The 27,367-nt window shown below is 37.4% G+C and overlaps 1 protein-coding gene across 3 annotated transcripts; it reads right to left on the bottom strand.

Moving 5' to 3' along the window:
- On the bottom strand, positions 1–27,308 carry TMEM33 (transmembrane protein 33). Of its 3 annotated transcripts, XM_004764075.3 has the most exons (9): positions 27,091–27,308; positions 26,908–26,980; positions 22,676–22,770; positions 22,058–22,245; positions 17,102–17,169; positions 16,017–16,150; positions 10,253–10,336; positions 5,378–5,498; positions 1–4,515 (listed from the first exon to the last, which is right to left on the bottom strand). In XM_004764075.3, the coding sequence occupies exons 2-9, from the start codon at positions 26,950–26,952 to the stop codon at positions 4,510–4,512; spliced, it is 741 nt and encodes a 246-aa protein (XP_004764132.1). In that variant the 5' UTR covers positions 26,953–26,980; positions 27,091–27,308; the 3' UTR covers positions 1–4,509. The 3 variants fall into 3 exon arrangements, with proteins under 3 accessions (XP_004764132.1, XP_004764131.1, XP_044932835.1); XM_004764074.3 differs by having other exon boundaries at positions 1–5,498; XM_045076900.1 differs by having other exon boundaries at positions 1–5,498; positions 27,161–27,305.
- Positions 27,309–27,367: the final 59 nt, after the last annotated feature.

Below are 27,367 nucleotides of genomic sequence, written 5' to 3'. Positions count from 1 at the left end.
TTAAATCCAGAGAGATTTTTATTACACAATTCGATTTTTACATCAATAAAATCTTAGATATATAACAATACAGATGAAGGAACAAGAATTTAATTTGTATTGAAATAAATATTAGATATACAAAGCACACAGAGTGAAAAAGGGTCACAATAAATTAAAGTGGAGACATCATTTTGTTCAATCACCAAAGAAAGCCCTTGACACTTTCAATTTCACACCATCAAATTTATCTTTCTTGCTGATTTAAGCAGAACACAAAACAAATATGGATCCCAGGGCTTACTTTCACAGGTACCAGCATAGATAATTTACTACAGTGATCCAATTTGGAAATCAGTAGGGACCAGTAAATCACTGCATAAAAGAAAGAGCGAATGAGGTCCTTTTTCCTTAGTGTCAGCAGGCTATGATTATTATGTTTATTAGATTTTCTTGAAAGGACTTCACATTTTCTCAAATATTCAGGAGAAATATATTTCCCCTCTGAGCCCTGCATTAGCATTTATGTGTGTTGGTCTTGAATATAGGAGAATGATGAATTTTTCAATTTATTTTATAAATTTATACAGTCTGGATAGTATTGGCCTGAAGAGTATAACTCCCCAACCTGTACAATATTAGATATTAAAAATGGACTCAAGAGAAGTTACTAAGAAATGCTGACATACTATATATACAGATTTTTTAGTTCAATATATCCCATTATATGGAGCACCAGAACTAATGCATTTATAAATCAAGCAGTTTTTTATGGCTCTTTCCAATCTTTGTGACCCTTTTACATTTGTTCCAATATAGACACGTCACAAATGTTTCCTGCCCAAGACTTTGCCCATTTGGTCTCAACTTACAAATATATATTTATGATATAAGCAAAAATTCATGTCAAAAGCAATTGTTCTGCTTTAAAGGTACAAAAGAAAATCTGGAATTCAACTGTCATGAACCAAGAAAAAAAATTAGTTTAAGAGGACTGAGCATATCAAAAAGTTAGTTTTAAGAACGCTATGAAGGACAATGTGAAATGACTCTGGAGACTTTCCTTCTCCTTTAGTAGGAGTTAATTTTTAGATTCCAGCAAAGGTATCTACCAATTTTTTCCTTATCACTTTCCTAAGAAACAGAATCTGCTTTAGATTCTAAAAAATACTGAACTTTATCTCCTGTCACATCAACTCAAACTCAAAGCAGTTTTCCTATTTGCCCTGCACAAGAGTGTTCTAGAGAGTTCATACCACACACAGAGAAAACCAGGTTCCTTCTAAGAACCCACCTGAACACCACCTTAGAAGGTACAAATGTCCTAGAATAATTACTACCAGGAATCCTTCCAAACTTTTAGCAGTTCCTTTCTTACCCTTAATACCAGATCCAGTAATACTTTTCCATTCTGCACATTAGAAGAGGGCTGCTCATTAAAACAAACCCTGGAAAAGACTCCTGGATTTATAAACACACATCTTTGGCACACTATCTATTGAACTACATGATCATATAGCCTCTGCAGAATTCTCCTGATCGTAGAGAAATTCCAATGAGGTGTGAAAGAGAAACTAGCTGTCAATGCAACTCAAACTGAATTTACAAGTCTAGATATTATTCTTGATAAAATAACCAAAAATCTCAATATGCTTTTACATTATTACCATGAGAAGTCTAAATTTTAAGAGGTTGAACTGGTTTTATCTTGTGTACCTACAAAAGGACCATGAAAAAATTTTAAGTACCATTTTTCTATACACCTGAAAATTAAGGACAAAGAACAATTTTGTAATTCATGTATTTTTAGGTGATTTAGGCATTATTTATAAAGAAAAAAACAACAACACAGAGTCCATGATCTGAATAATGCTGCCCTAAACTGTGGCCTGTATTACCATTTGACTAGAACATTAATAATTAAACATTAATAGGGTAAACATTAATAGGGTACTCTTCCAGGTTTTCAACATTTCAATATTTTACTATGATTTCAATATAATTCAATACATAGTAGTGTAGTTTCAATTCATTACTATGTACTCACCCTAAATGTTCACTAAATATTTATTGAATTTTGAGTAATTACATATTAAAAAAGGTGAAATCAGATCCTTAGTTTTATGGCTGACTCCGCACTTTTGGTGGCATTTAACCTTCCAACTGGGCCTATGACCTGAGGAAAGAGTGCCATCTACTGATCACATCCGTAACTGACTGGGATTACTTTCTCCCTTGAGGTTTGTTTCCTTAAGAGTCAGAATCAAAATTGATCTAAGTTTGGGTGGTAGCTTTGAGGCTAGCAGATCTTAAGGGGATCTGGGCAGGCATGAGTGGGGTAAGAGTTTCAGAATAACTATATGAATCAAAATAAACTCTTTAGGATTAGATAAGAGTCTTTAACCACAATCCCTCAAAATTAATTTCATTCACTCTATCTCAAACTTAAAAAAAAAACACACACACAATCTCAGTTCCACTTATCTTACTACATATACACTCATCTTCCTTTCCACATCGAATGATATTCATGTCCTAAACTTACAAACCTAATCAGAATTTTTGATCTTGATTTTTAGAAAGAAAAGGTATTGTAACAGCTTTACAATTCATAGTTATTAAAGAGACCTCCTAAGTCTTTCATAAAAACTTCTGGTTTAATATCAGCATGCCTTAATTTTTCTGTAAGGGAAATTCCTAAATACCTAAATTACTTGCTTACTTCCAGGAGCAAAATTACTATTTAAGAAATTTCAGTTTGGGACTGATATTAAATAGAGTTTATATTCACAAGGCATCAGGTATACAAAAGGAATACAGAATTCTTGTTATAATAAAAGTAGGTTTTATTTTAGGCTTCCACCTGTCCCAGAGGGTTTAATATCTAAAAGTCCTAGAATAGCATTACAGCACTTGTTGGATGCTGACTTTTTTAAACTTGGAAGTAAAATGAAGTTCAGCTATGCTATAATTTCTTCTACTTCATTCATTCCATATACTGCTACTGTATTTCCTTAATTTTAATTTGATAGATGTACATATTAAACTGTAATTCCAGATGTAAAATCAGCTGGTTGTACATACACATATCATGGGATTCCTAGGTACTAGCTCATGCAAACTAAACATCCAATAACACTCAAATTGTAAAGTTTACTTTTTCATGAATTGAGGAGTTTTTTATTTAAAAATCAAATCTTCCATTAAAGAATAGTCCAACAGGAGCATATGAGAAATATAAACCTGTTATGTGATAAAAAGCCTCAACTTTTCAAGCACAGGGTATTCTACATTTTTAAGTTTTAATATTAAGATTCTTTTCATCAAAACCAACATGAAATTATTCCCTCTAGGGAAATCTTTTTGACCAACAATAATTCCCAAACTAAAGAGGAAAAACTCAGAACAGAGGCACACTCATAGGTCATTAAAAGACAATCAGTAAAAACAGCTCACAAGAAGAAAATTAACAGAAAAAATGGTGAAATCTGAGTAAGTTCTATACTTTAATTAATAGTATTGTTCCAAGGCTAATTTCTTAGTTCTGATAAATGCTATATAGTTATGTAAAGTATTAATATAAGGGGAAGCTGAGTAAAAGGTATACAAGAACTCTATTTTTGCAACTGTTCTATAAATCTAAAATTATCTCGATTTTTAAAAATTGTAGAAAACAAAAAAACACGTAACTTAAAAATAAATATGACTTCAGCTGCCAAGATTTCCTGATATAATTCAAGACTTAATTTTTAAAGACATCATTAGAAATCAGGAATATGTTTACTTAACATTATAGTCACTTTATTGCTCTAGAAAATTAGTTCTTAAAACCATCATATTACATATATAGTGATAATGAGGCTAGCCACACACCCACCCACCCACCCCAATCAACTGTATTGCATGAGGCTGCTTTTCTAACTTAGTAGATAAATATTTAAAAAATACAAAAACAGTTGGCTACAGTTGAGCTATCAAGTAGACATCACATTTCCAAAGATGGGAAAGTTGAACAAAAAGAAAACTGATGTTACTGACAACTTACTAATAAATGTATGAGAAATCCAATTACATGCAGACAGAAGAAAACTGGTTACAAAAACCATTACATCACTGTGTACTAAAACTTCTGCAGTGTTTTAAACATTCCCAACCATGCAACAGTAATTAAAGATCAGAATGAATTTTATAAAGAAGTTGAGAGCAGCTCAACAAACAGGATTTAACATATTATACAACTCAAATCACAGCTGCATAATACACCCAAGACTCCCAAATTTACCTATGCATTAAGAAATTAAAATACACACTAATCCCCCACAATTCATTTTCCAGCCCCATTCCCCACCAATTATCTTACCTATCAATCTTTCCATTTAACCTTTTAAGTCATATTTGATGGGCAAGTATGTAATCTACAGGATAATCTTCATTATTATTTCAGAACAGACCCAAGCACAGGCATATGCTCAATCTTCAGTTACATTCCTTTCAAAAGACATCTGAACTGCTGCAACTGTCTATGAAAATTCAAGCCTAAGAAACCAAGAAAATTGGCAGTCAAGAATCTAATTCTATAAACTCCAATAATGCTAATCATCTATGTGTCCACATTTGTAAAAGGGTTTCCAATTTGAGAAAGGTACCTTGATGGGTATCTAAAAGGAAAGCCATATAACCACTAAGGCTTTCTGACGTGGAACAGCAGTGACCCCAGATAGTGACCCAGTTGGCTAACACGCTTACAGTTCAGCCTTTTAAAAAATATTCAAAGCCACATTCAGTAGTTATGGAAATAAAATTTGGAAGATCATAGCATAAGATACAAGATGCATGCAGAATTCCTCTTAAAATGATATATCCAAAACAAATCCTAACAAAGCAGCAGAACATGAATTTAATAACAATCTGAAATCAAATATAGTGGTAAATGTTTCTTTTAAAATCATCAACCAAAATTACTGAATGGCAAAAGAATACTGTCTCAAAATATGATGAATTCATGTATGTTAATATTACTATAATGGAATCATGCCAGATATAAATTTAGGGTACCAATTAGGTTGAAAGAAATTTTAAAGCTACTTTTACAAGAGAAATAAAAGTACTTCATGATAAAGGCACAGCAGCATTTAAAAAAATTTCTGATACACTGATCACAGGAAAGAAACTTCCTTAACCATTAATAACACAGCACAATAAAATTTTCTTGGGAACTTTTTAAAAGGCTTGATTTAACATGCCAGGAAAATGATGAACTTTCCATTGAGATGCGTTTATGTAAATTGGATTGAGGTCAGTTTTACACCTGGAATTAACAACCCTTAGCAGAAGTACCAACTGCTAAAAATGCTTATTTCTACTATATATAACTTAGCTGGATGTTTAACTACGCAACTGTTGGTGCCAGTCTGCTTATAAAAGCAATACTCTGGAGACAAAGTCTTCTCACAAACAGTGGGCAAGCAGGTTTCATTATTACGTGTTCAACAACAATCCTCAGTTCATTAAACAAGGTCCTGCAAGATAAAACAGTTTTCGTTCAGACACAAAAGGAAAAAGAATACAAAACAAATGCCGAGGAAGGATTTCCCATAGTCAGTAAAGAATCTGAAGTAAAAGTAATAACTACAATGCACTGTAGGAAACACACAAAATAAAATTCTCAAAATCAACATTTATGTGTTTTTTTGAGGGGAGGTGGGGGGGGGGGAGTTCATTTAACAAAAGCATCTAATAAATGGTTATCTCCAAGGGCTGAGATAAAGGATGATTTTATCTTTACAGTAGAGGCACATCATTTTCATATTTAACTTGGGTATATTCAACTAGTTCTAAAAAAGAGAGCAACAGGGTGAAAACTATATACTATGGGCACTCCCACCTACTATTTTCCTTAAATTATTGCCTTAGGGAGGCTGGGTAGCTCAGCTGGTTGAGCAAAGGCTGGGTCAGGCTCCCCGCTCAGCAGGGAGTCTGCTTCTCCATCTGACCCTCTCCCTTCTCATGCTCTCTCACACCATCGCAAATAAATAAATCTTAAACAAACAACAACAACAACAAAAAAACACTATTGCCTTAAATATAATGTCTCTTAGGGGTGCCTGGGTGGCTCAGTGGTTAAATCCTCTACCTTCGGCTCAGGTCGTGATCTCAGGGTCCTGGGATTGAGCCCCGCATCGGGCTCTCTGCTCAGCAGGGAACCTGCTTCCTCCTCTCTCTCTGCCTGCCTCTCTGACTACTTGTGATCTCTGCCTGTCATATAAATAAATAAAATCTTAAAGAACAAAACAAAACACATAATGTCTCTTAGAGCTTTCCTCATCTACAAAACAGGCATACGTACTTCATGGGAGTCAGCTGTAGAGTAATTTGAGTGAGACAGCACAGAAGTTACTCAAGAAAGGCCACTTCCCAGTTGGATCATCCCACTGATCAAACCAGTTCTTGTCTACCTTCAGACTTTAAGTCCAACTCTTTAACATCAAATGCCCTCCAGCATCTGGTCTTAATCGAATTTTCTGCTTCATCTCCTCTCCCACTCTCTGCCACGACCCCTATATTCCAGTTGTGTTGCAAATTTGTGCCCGAAACACATTGTGAACTTTTACTGTGCTTGCTGCCTCCAAAGGACTCTTTATTACATACTGTACACACCACACATACATTGTATAGGCTAACAGACACAAAATCATGTATGTTGGTTGAACTGTAATTTACAAGAGATTCTGATATACCACCAGAAGTAATTTTCATTATTCACTTTTGAGTTTTCACTTTATCTGCTGACTCATCCTGCACACAATTCCTGTTCTACCGTTCTGTATCCTGTGTTGGGCTTCCTTATCTTAGTCTTCCCCAAATCCTAAGCTCCAACCTGCTAAATCTTTCAAATTTATCTCTTTTATTTTACACAGAATTAGTTCAGGCTCTGAACTACTCTCCCAGTCTCCAAAGTGGTCCATTCTTCCTCTTGCTGAGGATGTAATGCATTTTCTGGAATACTTCTAAATCAGATCTCATCATATTCTCAACCCCTCCATCTTATGAACTCCAAATGCTCTTCCTATCTTGAAATAAATTCCAAACCCTTTCATGATCTTGTCCGTCTTCCCTTTGAAGCACTGATCTTCAGAACTCCCCTATATACGTCAGTAACTCCAGCAACATGCACTTTTTCAGGCACCCACATGCCAGAACTCAGACTTCACCAACACACAATCACTGTCTTCTGAATAAATGACTAATGAATAAAACTAGATGGCACCGTAAAAATACTCTAAGCAAACCCCACAGGTTACAGGTGAGGCCTCAAGAGGCCAATGGCTTGCCTAAAATCACAGGGCCAGTTCTTTCATTCAAGGCTGTCCTTGGCATAATCTAGACCAAGTCACAGTGCTGGAGCAGTGGACAATAAACGGTCAGTGATGATCAAAGTGTCTCCATATGCTGTCAAGTAGGGTGACCATCAGCCAGACATTGCTTCTGAGTGTGTGAAACTGGCTAATGTGACTCAGGAACTGGGTTTTAAAGTTTACAAATTCTATTTTTTTTTTTAAGATTTTATTTATTCATTTGACACAGAGAGAGCACTAGTAGGGGGAGAAGCAGAGGAAGAGGGAGAAGCAGACCCCCCACCAAGCAGGAGACTGACATAGGGCTCGATCCCATGACCTGGGATCACGACCAAAGCCAAAGGCAGATTTTCAACCATCTTAGCCGCCCAGATGCCCCTAAAGTTTATGAATTTTAGTTTTTATTTCAATGGTCAAATGTGGGGCACACGGGTGGCTCAATCAGTTAAGCATCTGACTCTTGATCTCAGCTCAGGTCTTGATCTCAGTAGTGAGTTCAAGCCCCAAGTTGGGCTCCACAATGGGTATGGAGCCTACTTAAAAAAAAAAAAAAAAAGAATCAAATGTGGCTGCCCATTGCCATACTGGACAGCGCAGTTCTGAACAATCTACCCTTGACATCTAAAAAGGACTGATACCTTTAACATGGGAATGGATACTGTAAGTAAAAATGGTAGAAGCTGGCAAAATCCCTAACAAAAAAGTGTAGCACAGAAAATGTAGTTTTATAGGCTGTTTATCAATATTTATAAGCTCAAATATTTCCCATTTCCTTTCCACTGTTTTCATGTGTTTTGTGTGTTTATGGGAGATCCTTGAAAATGCTTATTAGCACATACTTGTCTTACCTGGATCCTGCTATTTCCTTTTTTATCCCATTGGACACTTCTAAATTTTTCTGCGTGCTAATCTGACTTAAGGGCAAGTGGGAAAAATGGGATTAGAGATAAAAAGGGTATAAAGAAGCAGAAAAAAACAAAGCTGCTGATGAAAAATGGATTACTAGGGCAGGAGACCAGAAGATATTGTCTGAAATGAATACATGAACCAGATACAAAACAAGGGCAAAAACTCATGGAATCAAGTAAAACCGAAAGTTTATTTCTTACTAGGGACTCTTTAAGATCCTGTGTCTGAAGCTAGCTCTATTTTAGGAAGTACTGTAAGAAAGACATTGTCTAACAGAACATAAAAGCTCCTCCAGGATAATTAGAATCACAGAAAAAGGAAAATAAACGATGTATTAGAAACACAACCGAATCTAAGCACGTTATTACTTCATTTCATCCCCAGGAGATTTTTCTCCTCTACCAATGAAAAAATTAAAATTTAAGTCACTTGCCTAAAGTTAAAAACTTGCCTAAATCTATAAAACAAAAACTATAAAACCTGCCTAATCTAAAAAACATGGACCAGCATTTGATTTCAGTTCTTTTTACTTTGCTCATGAAAATAAAGATCATGCTAAAACACTCACTGGATTTCTGACTGAATTCTACTATACAATGAATTTATTTTAAATTTGCAAACAAAAACTGTGTTAACATTAGTATTCTCAGTAACATATCCAGGAAGCTATTAAAAACAGCTATTCTTGGGGCGCCTGGGTGGCTCAGTGGGTTAAGCCGCTGCCTTCAGCTCAGGTCATGATCTCAGGGTCCTGGGATCGAGTCCCACATCGGGCTCTCTGCTCAGCAGGGGGCCTGCTTCCCTTCCTCTCTCCTACTGTGATCTCTCTCTGTCAAATAAATAAATAAAATCTTAAAAAAAAAAAAAAAACAGCTATTCTTTTCAGTTTTACTCTAACTTCTGAGATCCACATGCATAACTCAGCTATCACTGAAGCCTCCATTCCTGAACATTATAGTAACTTATTAAAATATTACTGCTTCTGGGACGCCTGGGTGGGTCAGTTGGTTAAGCAGCTGCCTTCGGCTCAGGTCATGATCCCAGCGTCCTGGGATCGAGTCCCACATCGGGCTCCTTGCTTGGCAGGGAGCCTGCTTCTCCCTCTGCCTCTGCCTGCCATTCTGTCTGCCTGTGTTTGCTCTCTCCCCTTCTCTCTCTCTGATAAATAAATAAAATCTTTAAAAATATATATATATATATTACTGCTTCCTCATTTTTCCACTCCAAACTATTCTGCACAGGACTACCGAAGAATATGATCAGGTCCAAACCATGTCCAAACCATCATTCTCATACATCTAAAAGATAAGTTCCAAACTTTTTATCCTGAAATTCAAGAAATTTTATGATATGGCTCCAATATACATTTTTAGTCTTAAGTGTAACCACTTACCATTCAGAATCCCTGGTAGAGTCAAACAGGTCTATTCTGTGTCATAAATACAGCTTGTTACCTCTTGGCTCTGAACTTGTGTTCCTACTATTTTCCTAAAATGCTTTCACCTATTCTGTCTTATTTGAAGGCTTTAATCTTTCTTGAACAAATTAAAACCTCTGATTTGTGAAACTTTCATGGACTCTTTTTATTTCCTGATCTCTCCTTCCTGTGGACTACAGTATTGATACGATAAAGCAAAACATAACAATGCATCATACATGCGTTTGTGAACCCATCCTTATTATTTGACATACAGTTTTGATTCTTCAATTAGGAGAGTGCCTTGAGTTTGGAACTAATGTCTTAGACATCTTTAAATTCCTTAAACTTAAATACTGCTTTACTGGTTTACTATTTTAGTGGAGATCAAGGTAAATCTGGTCTCAGCTTGTAAAAAGAAATACAACCACCTCCTCACCAATCCTACTAAGGCCCGGAACTTTAATTTACAAAAATATCACTTGCTTCTAAATTCTAACATAAAAGAAGCTAGGCAACTCTTACAAATTATAAATATTGTATCTCACAATACTCTCAACAAACAAGACATTTAAACTAATCACCAGCTTACCGACAATATGGATTTCTTCTAGAGGAATATCGAAGAGTAAGAAATCTATAGTATATAAAAGGCTGGAGCAAACTTCCTTGGCCACTGAAATAAACAAATCAAGGGCAAGAAATACACATTATCGATTCTTATGTATGCTCTCAAAACTTAAAGCAATTTAACCAGTGCCTGTGTGTGTCTTCATTCATTAAATGGTCATGGTAGGGGCGACTGGGATGCTCAGTTCATTAAGCGTCCAATTCTTGAATTCGGCTCAGGTCATGATCTCAGGATCATTGAGACTGAGCCCTGTATCCAGCTCAGTGCTGGACATAGAACCTGCTTAAAATTCTCTATCTCCCTCTCTCTCCGACCGTCTCGGCTCGCTTGGTGCACATGTGTGTACACCCTAAGTAAAATAAAATAAAATAAAAAATGGTCATTGTAATACCTATCAAGTCTTAATCAAAGTTACTCTTTTTTCTTTAAGATTTATTTATTTACTTTAGAGAGAGAACAAGAGTGCGAGCAAGGGAAGGGGCAGAGAGAGACGAGAGAGAGCAGCAGACTCCCTACTGAGTGCAGACCCCAACATGGGGCTTTGACTTCACAGCTCTGAGATCATAAACTGAGCAGAAATTAAGAGCTGGACACATAAGCCAGCCAGGCACCCCTAAATCAAAGTTATTCTTAAAAGAAGTAAAAGAGTGGCACCTGGTTAGCTCAGTTGGTAGAGCATGCAACCCTTCATCTTGGAGTTTTTAAGTTCAAGCCCCATGTTGAACAGAGAGCTTACTTAAAAAAAAAAAGAAAGAAAGAAAGAAAGAAAAAGAAATAAAAGAATATATGTGATTGCTAACAAGTAAAATGTTATTGCTTAAATTTTTATAAACATGTATTTATGTATATATTACTTTTAAAAACTTTAAATGCTATTAAATGAACCAGAACATGTATACAGGTGCCCGGGTGGCTCAGAAGGTTAAGCCTCTGACTTCAGCTCAGGTCATGATCTCAGGGTCCTGGGATTGGTCCCAACTCTCCCTGTTGCACTCCCCACTCAGCAGGGAGTCTGCTTGTCCCTCTCCTTCTCCTTCTCCCTCCCCCATCTCTCTCTCAAATAAATAAAATCTTTCAAAAGAAGAAAATGTATAAATGCTTCCATAATTACCACTAATAACTGATTATCAAATTTTGAAACTTTACAACATAGCAAATGAAAAGTGGTTCATTTTACTTATTTTTTTTTAAAGATTTTATTTATTTATTTGACAGAGATCACAAGTAGGCAGAGAGGCAGGCAGAGAGAGAGAGGGGAAAGCAGGCTCCCCACAGAGCAGGGAGTCTGATGCAGAACTCGATCTCAGGATCCTGGGATCATGACCCCAGCTGAAGGCAGAGGCTTTAACCCACTGAGCTACCCAGGTGCCCCAGTTCATTTTATATAAACAAAAAAGCTAATAAAATCACACAGGTTCCCTAGTAAATTCACATAGCTTATTCTACTATTTTGCTTGGTTAAACATAATTTTAATACCTAAGAGCCATATATATATTTATGAAATTCTAAGTCAAGAATTTCTTCCTAGAAAGACCATCTGGATTAAGACATTCACCAGCAATAATTACAAATTAAATGCATCACTATTTGGATAGTTAATAGCAAGGCTATATATATTACCTTTATTTGATAGAGTTAATATGCAACTATGTAAAGTATTGATTATGAAAACCACACAGCAACCTTGAAGAATGCAGAGCATAAAACTATACATATTATAATTCTATATTAAAACTTTTTGAAGAAATACATTAAAGATGCTAACGTGGTTTTTAAACTTAATTTTTACCTTTTCTTCTGAACTGAGATATTACTTTCATAATAAAAATTTATGGTTACAAACTAATCACTAAACTAAATGTCACATCCACTTTCCCCAAAAACTGCTGTGACAAATCTTTAACTCTTCAAATTGAAAAATACACATACTAAAAAAAATACAGGAATGCCTGGGTGATTCAGTGGGTTAAGCCTCTGCCTTTGGCTCAGGTCATAGTCTCAGGGTCTTGGGATCGAGCCCTGTATCAGGCTCTCTGCTCGGCGGGGAGCCTGCTTCCCCTTCTCTCTCTGCCTGACTCTCTGCCTAACTGTAATCTCTCTCTCTGTGTCAAATAAATAAATGATTTTTTTAAATTTAAAAATTAAAAAATTTTAATTTAAAAATTAAAAAAAAAAGGAAAATACAGAAAGGAATATTCAACGAAAAATTTTCCATCATCCAAGTTAGCTCCTTCCTCAGAATTACAGCTCAGTCTCTAATATTAATCCTTCCAGAAATTCCCTCACACAAGGGCATATAATGACTGACACTGATACAGTGCTCACTATACAATGCACTGAATCCATTTAACAATTCCAAGAGGGAAGTGGCATTATCACTCCCATTTCAAAGATGAAGAAACTGAAGCAGAAAAAAACATTCATATGCCCTTAAATATACAAACACATCCCAAAATATAAAAGGGAACACCCTACACAGTTCTTAATAAAAAAAAAATTTTTTTAAAGATTTTATTTATTTATTTGAGAGAGAGAGAGAAAGCACAAGTAGGCAGAGCGGCAGGCAGAGCAGCAGGCAGAGGGAGAGGGAGAAGCAGACTCCACTGAGCAGGGAGCCCGTTGCGGAACCTGGGATCGTGACCTGAGCCGAAGGCAGCCACTCAGCCAACTGAGCCACTCAGGCGCCCTTTAACAAATTTCTAAATTTTCTTTATCTTGAGGATTATCCCCAGCACAACACATAAATTTCCCTCGTGCTTTTTTTAGCTTCAACCAGTTCACCTTAGCATTACTATTATGTAACAAGCTCTCTACTAACGAATAAAGCTACAAGATCTCATCCTTTTATCTTTTTTTACACTCATGTCCATGTATACATAAGATAAACTCACAGACTTTACCTTCATTTTAAAATACAAAGCTTGAAGCATTGCTCAGAAAAATATAACGTAATGAAGGCTTCTAATATTAGATTGTCTTTTTTTTATTTAAAGATTTTATTTATTTATTTGACAGAGAGAGATCACAAGCAGACCAAGAGGCAGGCAGAGAGAGAGAGAGGGAAGCAGGCTCCCCGCTGAGCAGAGAGCCCGATGTGGGACTCAATCCCAGGACCCTGAGCCAAAGGCAGCGGCTTAACCACTGAGTCACCCAGGCGCCCCTAGATTGTCTTTCTATCATGGACGGACCATCTAAGGAATAATGACTTCAAGTTAATTTTATAGTTTGTGTTATATGCGAATGATATTAAATCATCAAGAGCTTTTCCTATGAGGGAAAGCTTATAATCTTATGTTAGACTTTTAAAATAACAAGGTGATTTCTCTCTTTAAATATCTCTGGTAAATTCTCATCTCTTTTACAATAATCTTGAAAATTAAAATCAGTTTAAGGTTTAAGTTTTTTTTTTTTTTTTAAGATTTTATTTATTTATTTGACAGATCACAAGTAGGCAGAGCAGCAGGCAGAGAGCCCGATGTGGGGCTCGATCCCAGGACCCTGGGATCATGACCTGAGCTGAAAGCAGAGGCTTAACCCACTGAGCCATCCAGGTGCCCCAAGGTTTAAGTTTTTTAAATGTGGAAAAAAAAAAAAATCAATGCTCAAAAGGCTAAGTTAATGATCACATCAACTAGAATCCAGGTCTCTAACGCCCAATAAGTCTTTCCACTCTACCATTTCAGACTTTATTTAGATTATATTACCTAACTTATGATCCTACAGCCTGAGCAACAGGTGGTGATCCTGGAGTTTCCAGAGAAAAACATTACTTAAAAGAATGGAACGAATGCATTTATGAGGAAATCTATAAAACTGTTACTGGCTTACAGACTGCTAAAGAGTCAGACATGCAAAAATCTCACTCATTAAGGCAATGCACACTAAAATGAAATATTTCATAAAAAATAAGTTTTTTGCGTTAATGAGATCATGGAAAACGGCAAATACAGACATCTTAAAGTCTGGCATGGTCTATTAAGTATAAAATGCACTTAGCTTAGCCTCAGCAAAATCAGTTCTAGGTTAGAGAAAACACATGCACAAAAATATAAGCAGAAAGGTAAAAAGAGGGCTCAGTCGAAGCAGCATACAACTCTTGATCTTGGGGTTTGAGATCCACATTGGGAGTAGAGACTATTTAAGATAAAAAAAAAATTTTAAGAAGATAAAAAGATGTTCATCCATCAATATTTAGAAAAACAAAACTTTGGAAACACATGTTTCTCCATCAACATGGAACAGGTAATAAAATGCAGCATATGACCAAACAGTACATGGCCATTAAATGGAACAAACAAGAATTGTATCTATCAACATGAATAGGGCACGAAAACATACTGGAGGAGTGGAAAAAAGCAAGATGCAGAGAACAGATGGATTATGGCACTTCTGACGCAAAATAAAAAACAAAAAAACCAAAACCCCAAAATCCTGCACCCATATGTATTTTCTTTTCTTTTTTTTGTAGGAAGAGAGGCAGGCAGAGAGAGGTGGGAGTAGGCTCCCCGCTAAGCAGAGAGCCCAATGCCGGGCTCGATTCCAGGACCCTCCAGGATCATGACCTTAGCCGAAGGCAGAGGCTTTAACCCACTGAGCCACCCAGGCGCCCCCATAGTATGTATTTTCTATGTATCTGTATAAATATTTTTAACATGCACAAAGATGTAAGAGAAGAGGACAGAACTGCAACAACTCAGAGTCAAATGGTATTTTAGCTTTTATCTGTAATGTCCTCTTATTGGAAAAACTAAAAAAGCAATAATCCAGGCAGAAATGTAGTTTTTTTTTTCCTGCTGATCTGAATTTTTCTCCAATTTAGCTTTGAAGCTAGTAATTTTTTTCTTTCCACAACAAAGAAGATAAACACATTAACAGAGACAGAAAAGAACTTTTGACTTGGTAACCAAAGCTTATGCTCCTCCATTTTCTTCTTTTTTTCAAGTTTTCATTTTAATCACCCAGTGCTTATCACAAGCGCACTCCTTAATCCCCATCATCTTTTTTACCCATTCTCCCACCCATCTCCCCAGAAATGAGCTTTTAAAACTTAAATGCAAGAATCTTGATGGGGAGGGTCAATACTAGCCTGTTTTAATTTCTAACAGGACAGAAACTTATTCATGCCTTACTGCTATAATTAAAAACAATCAAGGGACGCCTCGGTGGCTCAGTTGGTTAAGCATCTACCTTCAGCTCCGGTCAGGATCCCAGGGTTCTGGGATTGAGTCTCAGGTCATGCTCCCTGCTGAGCAAGGAGCCAGCTTCTCCCTCTCCTCCCAGCTCGAGCTCCCCTCCCCCTAGTGCTCTCTCTCTCACTATGTCTTTCTCTTGCAAATAAAATCTTAAAAAAAAAAAAAAAAAAGATACAAAACACGGATGTGATAATAGGCAGCTATCAGTATCAGACCGTAATTTTTCTGAAAGAAAAACCATCTAAATAATGGCAGACACATTAAATGAGGCTTCCTAAGATTCTTTCAAAGGCAGCAATTCTAAAATAAATTTTCAAAACAGTAAACGGTAAATCACAAGCAATGATAAATAAGCAAGTTCCTAGGTTTACCATAACATCTCAGGTTCTCTACGATACAATAAAAAATGGCTGCTAAGATCAATCTAGCTCTGCATATCAGTATCTAACAAGATTTAAGCAAGATGAAATAATACCTTTATTACATTAACTTAGTCATCTGCCTCCCAAAACAAATGTATTTTTATTCTTACCTAAAAAGCATAAAAACTGTAGCAGGCATCAAGAATATTTCATTACAAGCAATAAATTTCAGAATATTCTGTTGATTAGCACTTAATTTATCCAAGATAGATCTCAGCAGAGGTAAACTATTTGAACCCTTTGCCTAAAACACAAGAAAACAGTATCAGAAATAATGAAGCATTTTTGATTACTCAAATATCTTCTTTCTTTAAACAAACAGCATATCCAACAGGTAATACAACTAAAAGACATTTTGGAAATGGTAATATAAAAGTTTACAAAATAATGTAAAAGTTAGTGTATATTTTCCTGCTTTGCTGGATTTTGTGTATTTGAAAAGTAAGACAACTTTAGTAAGTCATTTCCATGCTTTTTTTTTTTTTTAAAAAGACTAGATTATTTCACAAAAAAATAGTGATTATTTCAACCTTACCATAACAAACTACCTAGTAATACAGTTAAGATATTTCTGAGTCCTTAGCTAAATAAATTACAGTATCCCATTACTACTGTGACCAAAGAACTGTATGAATAAAGAAACAGGCCAACACAAGTCAAACATTTGGATATTTTAGTATATGTGCTGCCGAAGCGAGCACAAACATTTGGATATTTTAATTCAACTGTCAGTGCATATGCAGTCAATCCACCTGGCACACTTAATGACGCTTCCTGTTCGAACCTAGGAATAAGAAAATATTTTCGGAAAACAGCAGTTCTGAACACTAAAGTAAAGGAAATTCAGAATACTCTACTTACCTGGTATGTTAAAATTAAGCAACGACAGAACAAGAGATCTCGGACAACTTACCAAACCTAAATGATTTTTTTAAAAAAACAAATCTATTTCAAATTTCAGAAATTCTCTGGGGACTGGGAGTATTCTGCAATATAATCATTTACCTATAAAGTGTACTTTGTGAAACTTAAATAAAAAATTTCAAACTTAAGACTTTCAAATGACTAATAATTTACAACAAGTCTGCAGGGATTGAAGGAAACTTTCCTGACAAATACCAAAATGTCTTAGAATTCAAATTCATGTCAACAATCTGCAACGCAGGAGTCAAAAAAATGGCAGAGCTTTACTTACATCAAGGACCTTTTTCGTGTATGTGGCAGCATGAAGCAAAGAAAATAACAAGACTGGGAAAATACTCACTGGAGAAAACAATTAAGGAAAATGTTTAACATTTATCAAGTACTTTGTAAAACAGGCTATGTATCATGCCCAATATAGATCTGAACCAGTATCTGCTAAAAGGACTCCAGTGATGGCTTCTGTTGTTTTACTTTGGAACCAAATGAAATTTTGTTTTTCTACCTGTAAACAAGTTCATATTCTAAAGTTCAGTTTTTTTATTACAGTGAAAAGGTTTTTTTTCTTTTCTACTAGATAATAAAATATTATGAACATTTGCTAAATTTTATCAAAATTCAGGCCACCTCAAAATATTACCACTTTTAACCCCAAAATGGCCATCCTGGCCTGAATAATTTGGCCTTCAAATATAAAGCAGTCTTTGGTCCTGCTTTCCTCATCGAAACTGCTCAGCAGAGTCTGGGATAATGGTTTAGAAAGTACTTCCTCAGGGGTGCCTCGGCTGGCATAGTCAGTAGAGCACAGGACTTCATCTTGGGGTGGTACTGGATCTCGAGATAAGGTCAAGCCCACACTGGAAGTAGAGTTTATGTAAAATAATAAAAATTAAAAAAAAAAAAGCTTGTAAATAGTACTTCCCCAATTTTCCTCAACTAAAGATCTTTCATTATTTCTTTCCTACAGGATTCCCATTATTTCAAGATACTGTACCTACCTTGCTTGTACAGTTCATGTGTTCTCAATCTGTACAAATAAAAAGCATATACGTGTATGTGTGTATATATATATATATATATATATATATATATATATATATATATTTTGGGCTTTTGTAGTACAGTTAATTGAGAGTCTCATCAGTTTGATTACAGACACGAGGGGCGCCTGGGTGGCTCAGTTGGTTAAGCCACTGCTTTCGGCTCAGGTCATGATCCTGGAGACCTGGGATCGAGTCCCATATTGGGCTTCTCCTGCTTTGCAGGGAGCCTGGTTCTTCCTCTCCCTCTGCCTCTCCCCCTGCTTGTGCGCTCTCTCTCTCTCTGTCAAATAAATAAATAAAATCTTAAAAAATAATAATAATTACATACATGATTTGAGTTCAACTGTTTGGCTTTATGTCATGGATAAATATGCAATTCTCATTCAGCTTTTTGAATAACGAAAATTGCTCAAAATTGCTCAAAAGATCCTATTTACCCCAATTTCTGCCAGGCTGCTAATAAGAACAACAAAACTTGTCAAGTATTTTCATAAAATGATACAAACTGTTAGTTCATTATGAATGGCAAAAATACATGTCCTAAAAGTATTTGCAGGGGCACCTGGGTGGCTCAGTGGGTTAAAGGCTCTGCCTTTGGCTCAGGTCGTGATCTCAGGGTCCTGGGACTAATCCCCACATTGGGCTCTCCGCTCAGCCCTTCCCTCTCTCTCCTGCCCACTTGTGATCTCTGTCAAATATATAAATAAAATCTTAATAAAAAAAAAGGTTTTTGCAGTTTCTGGGGTGCCTGCATGGCTCACTCAACAGAGTATGCGACCTGATCTCAAGGTTATAACTGCAAGCCTAATGTTCGGTGTAGAGTTTACTTATTTAAAAAAAAAAAAAAAATCAAAAAATGTTTACATTTTTAAAAAAATGTTTACATTACCCTCATTTGGGAAAAAAAAAAGTACATGCAGTTTCTAAGAAATGAACCATTGTATTTTTTCTACACTAAATGAAAGCTTAGGTGTGATGGGAAATGGTGATTATTGTAACACAAGGAGTTCCAAATCCATTACCACCATAACTCATTAGGATCCAAAAATGCCTAATTCCAACTGGCAAGCAAGACAGTAACCTATTATACACAAGGATTAAGAAAATCCTACCTAATATAGTTCTCCAAGTTGATATCTTGACCAATTCTTCCCTGACACTAACAAGAATTAAGTAAAATGCCAATCTCCTCAGTGAAGACCATGTGGAGACCATGTATATATAGTTTCACACTTTTTAATCAATCAAGATCCCTCTGAAACTGATGAAAGCTACAAGCCTCTCCTCTCCAAGGCTACTGTAAAATTCTGTTGCTTCTTAAATAGTTAAATTTAAACCTTGACGCATATCCTAACTTGAAGCCTTGATTCAGTAGAAGCGATGCAGGTAATGAAAACAGAACCCTGAAAGGACAGACAAGATATCTGGGTTCCAATCATGGCTCTGACATTAACTTCATATCCTAGGCTAAGTTTCATCAAAGCTAAAGATTTCTCTCCCTCTCAAAGAAATAAATTTTTTTAAAAGGGCGGGGTGGGCAATGCCTGGGTAGCTCAGTGAGATAAGCACCCAAGTCTTGATTTCAGCTCAAGTCATGAGTTTGGGTCATGGGATGGAGCCCCGACCCAGGTCTATCTCTGCGCTCAGCAGGCCTCCAAGCTCAGCAGGGAGTCTGCTGGAGATTTCTCTCTCTCTCTTCCTGCCCCCCCAATCCTGCTAGTGTGCTCTCTCTCAAATAAATACTACCAAAAAAAGCTACAGATTTCTAATGAGTTTTTTATCACTAACATTCTATAGTTCACAAATTGTTGATCAAAGATTCATAATTTGGGGGCAGCTGGGTGGCTCACTGGGTTAAGCCTCTGCCTTCAGCTCAGGTCATGATCTCAGGGTCCTGGGACTGAGCCCCGCATCAAGCCCCGCATCAGGCTCTCTGCTCAGCAGGGAGCCTGCTTCCCCCTCTCTCTCTGCCTACTTGTGATCTGTCAAATAAATAAATAAATAAAATTTTTTTAGAAGAGAGATTCATAATCTTAGCTTTCATTGTCACTTTTAAACTATCTAGAAAATGTAAAGAGTGAAAAATCTACAAAGTTAAACTCTAAGTACCTATCATCATTAGAGCAAGGACGGCATCACCTTTTTAAGACCAAAGATCAGAACACAACTTTGTAATATGATTTGGGGATCACCCTTTATTCACTAACCTAATACTCAAATACTTTAAGAATCAAATTAGTATTTCTTGCCAGTTACTAGTTTAGGCTCTTCCTATTGCTCACCACTCCCCAACCTCTAATGTAAAAATTAAAGGAACACGAACTCCTTACTCTTCAACACTCCCAAAAGGAGGGGCTAGTAAATAACCAACTGCAGAGAAGACAGAGAGGTTATCTTAACTGGTCCTGAGCCCCACTGGACATCAACTCAGGATTCACTCAACAAAACTTGGTGACCACCTGCTGTGTAGACTGGCTTTGTCCAGGCAGACAGAAAGATTTCAAAATTATATTAAAGTGTTATGCAGGGATTCCTGAGTGGTTCAGTGGGTTAAAGCTTTCTGCCTTCGGCTTAGGTCATGGTCTCAGGGTCCTGGGATTGAGCCCAGCATCCAGCTCTCTGCTCAGTGGGGAGCCTGCTTCCCTCTCTCTCTGCCTGCCTCTCTGCCTCTTTGTGATCTCTCCTTCTGTCAAAAAAATAAAATCTTAAAAAAAAAAATGTTACACATACATTAACTGTAAATTAGGTAGATCTTTTAAGTCAGAAAGACCTTGTCAGCATTACTATGTACTTGCCAGTGTGATGTCAGGCAAGTTATTTGAAACCCCTTATCAATATGATGCTCAGGACATCTGGGTCTGCTCAGTCAGTTAAGCCTTTGCCTTCTGCTCAGGTCATGATCTCAGGGTCCTGGGATCAAGGAGCCCCACATCTGGCTCCCTGCTTAGCAGGAAGTCTGTTTCTCCCCCTCCCTCTCTACTTCCACCGGTGCTCTAAAATATAAAATCTTAAAAAAAAAAAAAAAAAAAATATATATATATATATATATATATTATATATATATATATAATATATATGTCTGATGCTCACTATGATTTTTTTCAGTGTTGCAAGGACTAAGTATGCAAAGTTCATATGCACTGACAAAACAGGTACTCAAAATATTTCAGTTACCTACTCTTTTTCCTTAAGACTTTTTAAAAAATCTATTTAAAATTTGGTACTTCACAATCATAGAAAGTATTATCTAAATAGGTAATATTTAGCCCTGGAGACAGATTTTATTGTGTTTTCCATTAGGTATAGTTATGTAGACACATGTATAGCTTATGAATTTATCAGAATATATCAAACATTTAAAAACTCTTAAGAGCAGCACTTAAAGCACAAAATACTTTCTGGAGGGACAGAGGAACCATACTGGGGACAGACTATTAAAAATGACTGAGAAACTCCAGTCACCCTTTGCCTCACAATGCACATTAGCAGATCAAAAGTCCTGTAGTAAAGAAATCTACTTAAAACTGTTTAATCTAGAGCTTCCCCTCCTTCCCAACCCTCCCCAGCCTTTTGAGTAAAGCTATTCTCACCCAACACACTTTCGAAATGTGTAAACATACCATTTCAAATGAGTTATTTCACTCTCATTAGCTCCAAAGACTATACGTGTCCTTATTTTCTACTCTATCTGCAGTAAATACTAAATTTTTATTGTATTTATTATCTAGTTTTCTGCTTAAATAAGTTATTTCTTGAATTTCCATTTGTTTCTAGTTCACTAGGAGTTGAAAAAGCTGAGGATTTCTCTTTTTTTAAAGCAAGACATACGGACAATTTCCCAAAGATGTGAATTAAATGAAAAAAAAAAAAAAAAAAGTGTAAATACTAAAATAAGCCCTCCATAGTCCTGTGCTTTGAATCTGAAGTTTGAAATACCCATTGCTAATACAGAAGCTTACAAGAGGCAAGAACAAAGATACAAAATTTAAAATTCCCAATCTGCTCTTCAAATTTAGATTTCACATGTCAGAATCAGAAACTCTTACACTAAATGTGTCAACAAACCAACTAACCTAGGTTCATGGAAGCCCTCATCGTTGAACCCCTCCTATTGCCAAAAATAATCAGAAGAGATCTCCTATACACTTGGTAGGTGACTTCTTGTCAAAAAGGCACAAAAAGGATACTTGTAACAGGGTAGGAATTGACAAAGATGAGTGAGTACAGCAGGTAGTGGCAGCTGTCTTCTAGTAAAGCCTGGGCGAGGAATGCTCTGCTTAACTGGAAATGTGGTAACCTTTGGTGCAGCCTCAGAGCACTGGTAAGAGCATTTGCCAGTAAAGCACGTTGATAAAAGCTTGCAGCTTCATGCAACCTGCAAATTACCAGAGGAGAGGTTATCCTGAGACATAACAACTAGCAGCTCTCTTCCTCCTTTGTGGATTGCATCATAATTGCACAACCCCTAAATCTCCTACTTGTCAATAGAAAAGAACTACTTGACTCTATTATACTTCCTAGAAGCATCCCTTCATAGATCTGCCCAACTGAATTTTATAAAGCAGTCATCTTCTTTAAGTGCAAAAATCAAAAATGAAAAAAATATGTGCTTTCACAAAGCACGGGACCTAAGACATCCTTCCAGTTGGTGCTATTACTGAGTTATTAGCACCTAAAGCATGAGACCTGTGTTTGATCTGCTCCAGAACCTCTTGCAATTTAACAAGCCCGGCATATAAAAGGCAGTCTGGGAAAACCCACCAAACAACTGAGTATCAAAGGCAGAAAATCTGTGTGATACATACCCAAGAACAGGCAGGACAAACAGAGCAGAGCAGTAAACTGTGAACAAGCGAGAAAGCCACATCGCCGTGTCCAGTTTATTGGCCATCATGAATTGCTAAATTTAAAAAAGAAAAATACTGTAGTAACTAAGCCTGCAAATTATCTTTCCAAGGGTGAAGATCACGTAGTCTTATTCCTATTCAAAATGTTTTAACAACCCTGCAGAGATTACTTAAGATCATTAAATTGTGAAAACTCCTAAGGCAACTGTTTCACCTATCCGCTCAGCGACTCCTCTGAACACCCTATAGTTCTGATTCAGAAAAGCGTCAGAAATACTTCAATAGAAAAATACCAGCTGATATTTAAAAACATAAAGACTAAGAAGAAAGAAATCATTGGAACAGAAATTTAACTACAATTGTCTGTATTCCTTCAACAGTTGTGATACTGGCTTCATCTATTTTAAAAGAACGTTAAATAAGGACTAATTGCTCTCAAGAGAACCATAATGCCTATTTTTAGAAATCTCAAATTCAAATAGACAGGTTTTAGAGCTGAGTAAAAAGGCATCACACAAAGCCAATCTGGATTAAATAAACCTTACAAAGGAGAAACGTAAAACCATGGGAACACTCATTCACTACCTAACTCATAATAATTTGCTTACATAAACACAAGGGCCCGACATACTCTCAGGGTTCAAAATATAGCTGTCAAATGTTAAAGAGTCCCTGCCTCTTCAATTTTATGACTTTCTTCATCCCCTTGGAAGCTGCCCCATACATCTTACCCTATTTCAGTGGCCCTAAATTAAACTCCCATAACCCACTTGATTCTCCATGTTTTCTCATTCTATCTTTGCCCTTGCTATGTTTGCCAAGGATGGAGCTATTAACACTAAAAGAATCACTTAAAATCTGTTTTCTCTTCAAAATGTATCTTGTATTCAAATCCTAAAGTGGCTTTTATGTTTTCTGATAGAATCTACGTTAATAATTTTTACATCAAAGTCCAATACAAACACACATGGATATATAAACTTCTACAAAGAAGTTTCACAAAATAATATCTTCCCAATGTGTAATGGATTTTGGTGCTTTGTACTCTATTTAATGTTTAGAAATAGTGTTTTCACTAAAGGGATTTCAAAACTCACTAATGAATCTTAACATGGAGTCTAAAACACTACTCTAAGCAATCTAACTTAATTATCTTTTGAAAGATACAAAAACAAGGTGGCTGGGTGGCTCAGTTGGTTAAGCGTCTGCTTTCAGTTTAGATCATGATCCCGGGGTCCTGGGACAGGGTCCCACACAGGGCTCCCTGCTCAGTGGGGAGTCTGCCTGTCCCTCTCCCTACCCACCTCCCACTCAGGCTCTGTTCCCGCCTAATAAATCTTTAATAATAAAAAAAGATAGAAAAACCTTTTGGAAAAATCCAAGTACATTTTAAAATCCAAAGATGTTTCACTGCATGTCTTTTTAACAATATTCAGGTAATTTTTGGAAATATGCCTAGTTTATTGTATCCAAACCTACCACACTGTGACTTCTCTAAATTTAAATGATCACCCACAGTCAAGTGGAAGAATGAATCTAGCTTACAGTACACAGGTTCTCTAGAAAATTCAGAAATTTACACTACAGTCTGAAATTTTAGAACATGTTCTTTGAAATTTAAGCTTAAGGGCATCTGGCTGGCTCAGTCAATGGAGCATGCAACTCTTGATCTTGCAGTTGCGTGTTCAAGTCCCACACTGGGTATAAAGATTGCTTAAAAATAAAATGTTTGGGGCACCTGGGTAGCTCAGTCAGTTAAGCAGCTGCCTTCAGCTCCCGTCATGGTCCCAAGGTCCTGGGATAGAGCCCCATGTCCACCTCCTTGCTCGCAGAGCCCACTTCTCCCCTACTTGCCATTCCCCCTGGTTCTGCTTGTTCTCTCTCAAATAAATAAAATCTTTTTAAAAATTTAAAAATAAATCTTTTTGGGGTGCCTGCGTAGTGCAGTGGGTTAAGCCTCCGACTCTCAGTTTCCGCTCAGGTCATGATCTCAGGCTCAAGCCTGAAGCTGGGCTCTGATTTCACACAGAGTCTGCTTAAGTTTCTCTCCCTCTCTAAAATATATCAATCTTTATAAAAATAAATATTTTTAAAAATAAAATAAAATGAAATCTATTTGGTTTGGGGTGGTTTTTTTTTTTTTTTAAAGATTTTATTCATTTCTTTGACACAGAGAGATCACAAGTAGGCAGAGCAGCACAGAGAGAGCAAGGGGGAAGCAAGCTCCCTGCTGAGCAGAGAGCCCGAGGTGGGGCTTGATCCCAGGACCCTGGGATCATGAACAGAGCTGAAGGCAGAGGCTTAACCCACCGAGCCACCCAGCTGCCCCTTGGGTGGATATTTTGTAATAAATCACTTATCTGTTCATTTTATTTTGTACACCTTTATGTACCTGCATTTTGGTACACAATAAAAAAGGTTTAAAAAAGTATATTGGTTTATTCTTTTTTATTTTTTAAATATTTTATTTTTTTTTTTTTGACAGAGAGAGACACAGTGAGACAGGGAGCAGAAGCACGGGGAGTGGAGAGGGAGAAGCAGGCTTCCTGCTGAGCAAGGGAGCCCAATATAAGGATTTGATCCCAGGACCCTGGGATTATGACCTGAGCCTAAGGCAGACAATTAAAGAGTAAGCCACCCAGGCACCCCAGTTAACACTTTAAGAGTCAACAATCCAGTCACGTTATAGTTTGGGGGGGAAAAAAAAAATCAATGAACGTTGGGTGAAAACCTACTGAGGTGAAAAACTATTCACACAGTCTCAAAGCACCATGCCACAGAAAGGTATCTTTACAGTGGAGAGTATGCTGGATACCACCTGAACCAAATAATCAAACTTATCTCCAATGATGACATAAATTAACACAAAATGTTTCCTGAAATATATATAATGCTCGGAAAATGACCAAGTATCACTTATGGAATATTCCTACCAAAATATTCAACTTGAATCTAGTAATAAAGGGAAAGAAAACAAGCAACTTCAGTTTGAGAAGCAAAACAAGTCTGAACTCTTGAGAGTCAAAAATGGTACAAAGAAGGCAAAACTATTCTAGACTAAAGAGACTTAATGCCAGTAAAAGCAAAATGCTTGCTTGTACTAAATCCTGGATAAGGAGGAAGCAGCTTTAACAGGCAATGGAGGAAATCTGAATATGGATTATAAATCAGATAATAACATGTATCAACGAAATTTAACTGCAAAAATTGCAGCGATGGCTGCACTGTGGGACTGAACAATACTTAAGTATTTATGAATTAGCCATCATTGTGTATGCAACTAATTCTCAAAGGGTTCAACAAAATGAAAAAGAAAATTGTGTCTATAAATGGAAATGCTGTAAAATGTTTCAAGTGGAAAAAATGTTTAAGGGGGGGGAAACATATATTCATAGTGTTTAAAATTAGAGGGCAACAATGCTTTAGGGACAACTTACTAGTAAGCAGATCTGCACGTTAACAATAAAATATTTAGGGACGCCTGAGTGGCTCAGTCGGTTAAGCGGCTGCCTCTGGCTCAGGTTATGATCTCAGGGTCCTGGGACGGAGCCCCACATCGGGCTCCCTGATCAGGAGCCTGCTTCCCCCTCTCCTCCCGCTAGTGCTCTCCGTCACTATCTCTGCCTCTCTCTCAAATAAATATTTTAAAAAAATAAATAAAATATTAACAGAAACCTATTATCTCTCTTCGTAAAGAAGGACAAAATGACGAAAAGAGAAACAAACAAACAAAAAAACCCACAAAACAAAAAAACAAAAGACTGCTCTTCCCCCACTGCGTAATTTCCATATAATCCCATAAAACGGGCAGAGACATTCTCCGCGAGCACGCGTGTGCGGAATGAGGCCTGTGTCGCGGCACCACCTCAGCTGGCATCTTCAACCTTGGAACCTAAGACAATTAGAAACTGGCGGGGGCGGGGGGGGGGGTAAGAAGGCTCGACTTCCCTGGCATAGGGCTAAGAGCCACCTGCTCCAGCCCGGCCCACAGTGGCTCAAGAAACAGAAAACTTGTAGCTTCCTCTACATCTCTGCTCAAGACCCCTCCTCGCTACGCTACCCCCACCTCAATCACTAATCCCAGCCCCCGGCAGCACTGAGGTGGAACGTCTCAGAACGGTCTTGGCGACACCTCCGGCTCCCTCCTAACTCCAGTAAATCGAAAGAGAAGACCCTGCTCGCTCACTTACCACTGCTCCCGCCCCTTGGGGGCCGTTCGGGGCCGTATCCGCCATGGGAGAGCCCACACGCGCGCCTGGGACGCTGAAATCGGGAAGGGAAAAAAAGGGGATGTCAGCACGGAGCGGCGATTCCGGTAACCGGTTTCCTTATCCCGTGCCACAAGCCCGCCGCGCCCTACGGGAACTCCGAACCTCAACAGGAAAGTCTCGCCCGCTCCGGAGAGCACTGCCTCGAGAGCACCCGAAGTGGCGGGGAAATAACCTGCACGACACCACCAAGAGCAAAGCCGGATTTCTAGAAAAACCAGGGAGAGGCGGAGCTTCTGAGCAAGACCCAACAGGGCCGAGCGAACGCCGCCACCGAGCGCAGGTTCTTGCCAAACCCGGAAGTGCTCCTTTCACTTCCGTAGGGAAGAGGCGGTGACGAAGAGAAGCCGCCGAGAGCGGGTTCTTGAGGTATGACGGGAAC

This window comes from Mustela putorius, unplaced genomic scaffold, assembly GCF_011764305.1.
Source record: "Mustela putorius furo isolate JIRA1106 unplaced genomic scaffold, ASM1176430v1.1 tig00000083_pilon_pilon_pilon, whole genome shotgun sequence".
Taxonomy (NCBI): Eukaryota; Metazoa; Chordata; class Mammalia; order Carnivora; family Mustelidae; genus Mustela; species Mustela putorius.
This window is presented reverse-complemented; position numbering and strand designations above follow the sequence as displayed.

Excerpts from the sequence above, each read along its gene's own strand:
- TMEM33 (XM_004764074.3), bottom strand. The coding sequence starts at position 26,952 with ATGGCGGATACGGCCCCGAACGGCCCCCAAGGGGCGGGAGCAGTG. Across the intron at positions 22,771-26,907 it reads CCCAAGGGGCGGGAGCAGTG|CAATTCATGATGGCCAATAA; the intron begins GTAAGTGAGCGA and ends TTTTAAATTTAG. Across the intron at positions 22,246-22,675 it reads TTTGTCCTGCCTGTTCTTGG|GTTGCATGAAGCTGCAAGCT; the intron begins GTATGTATCACA and ends GGTAATTTGCAG.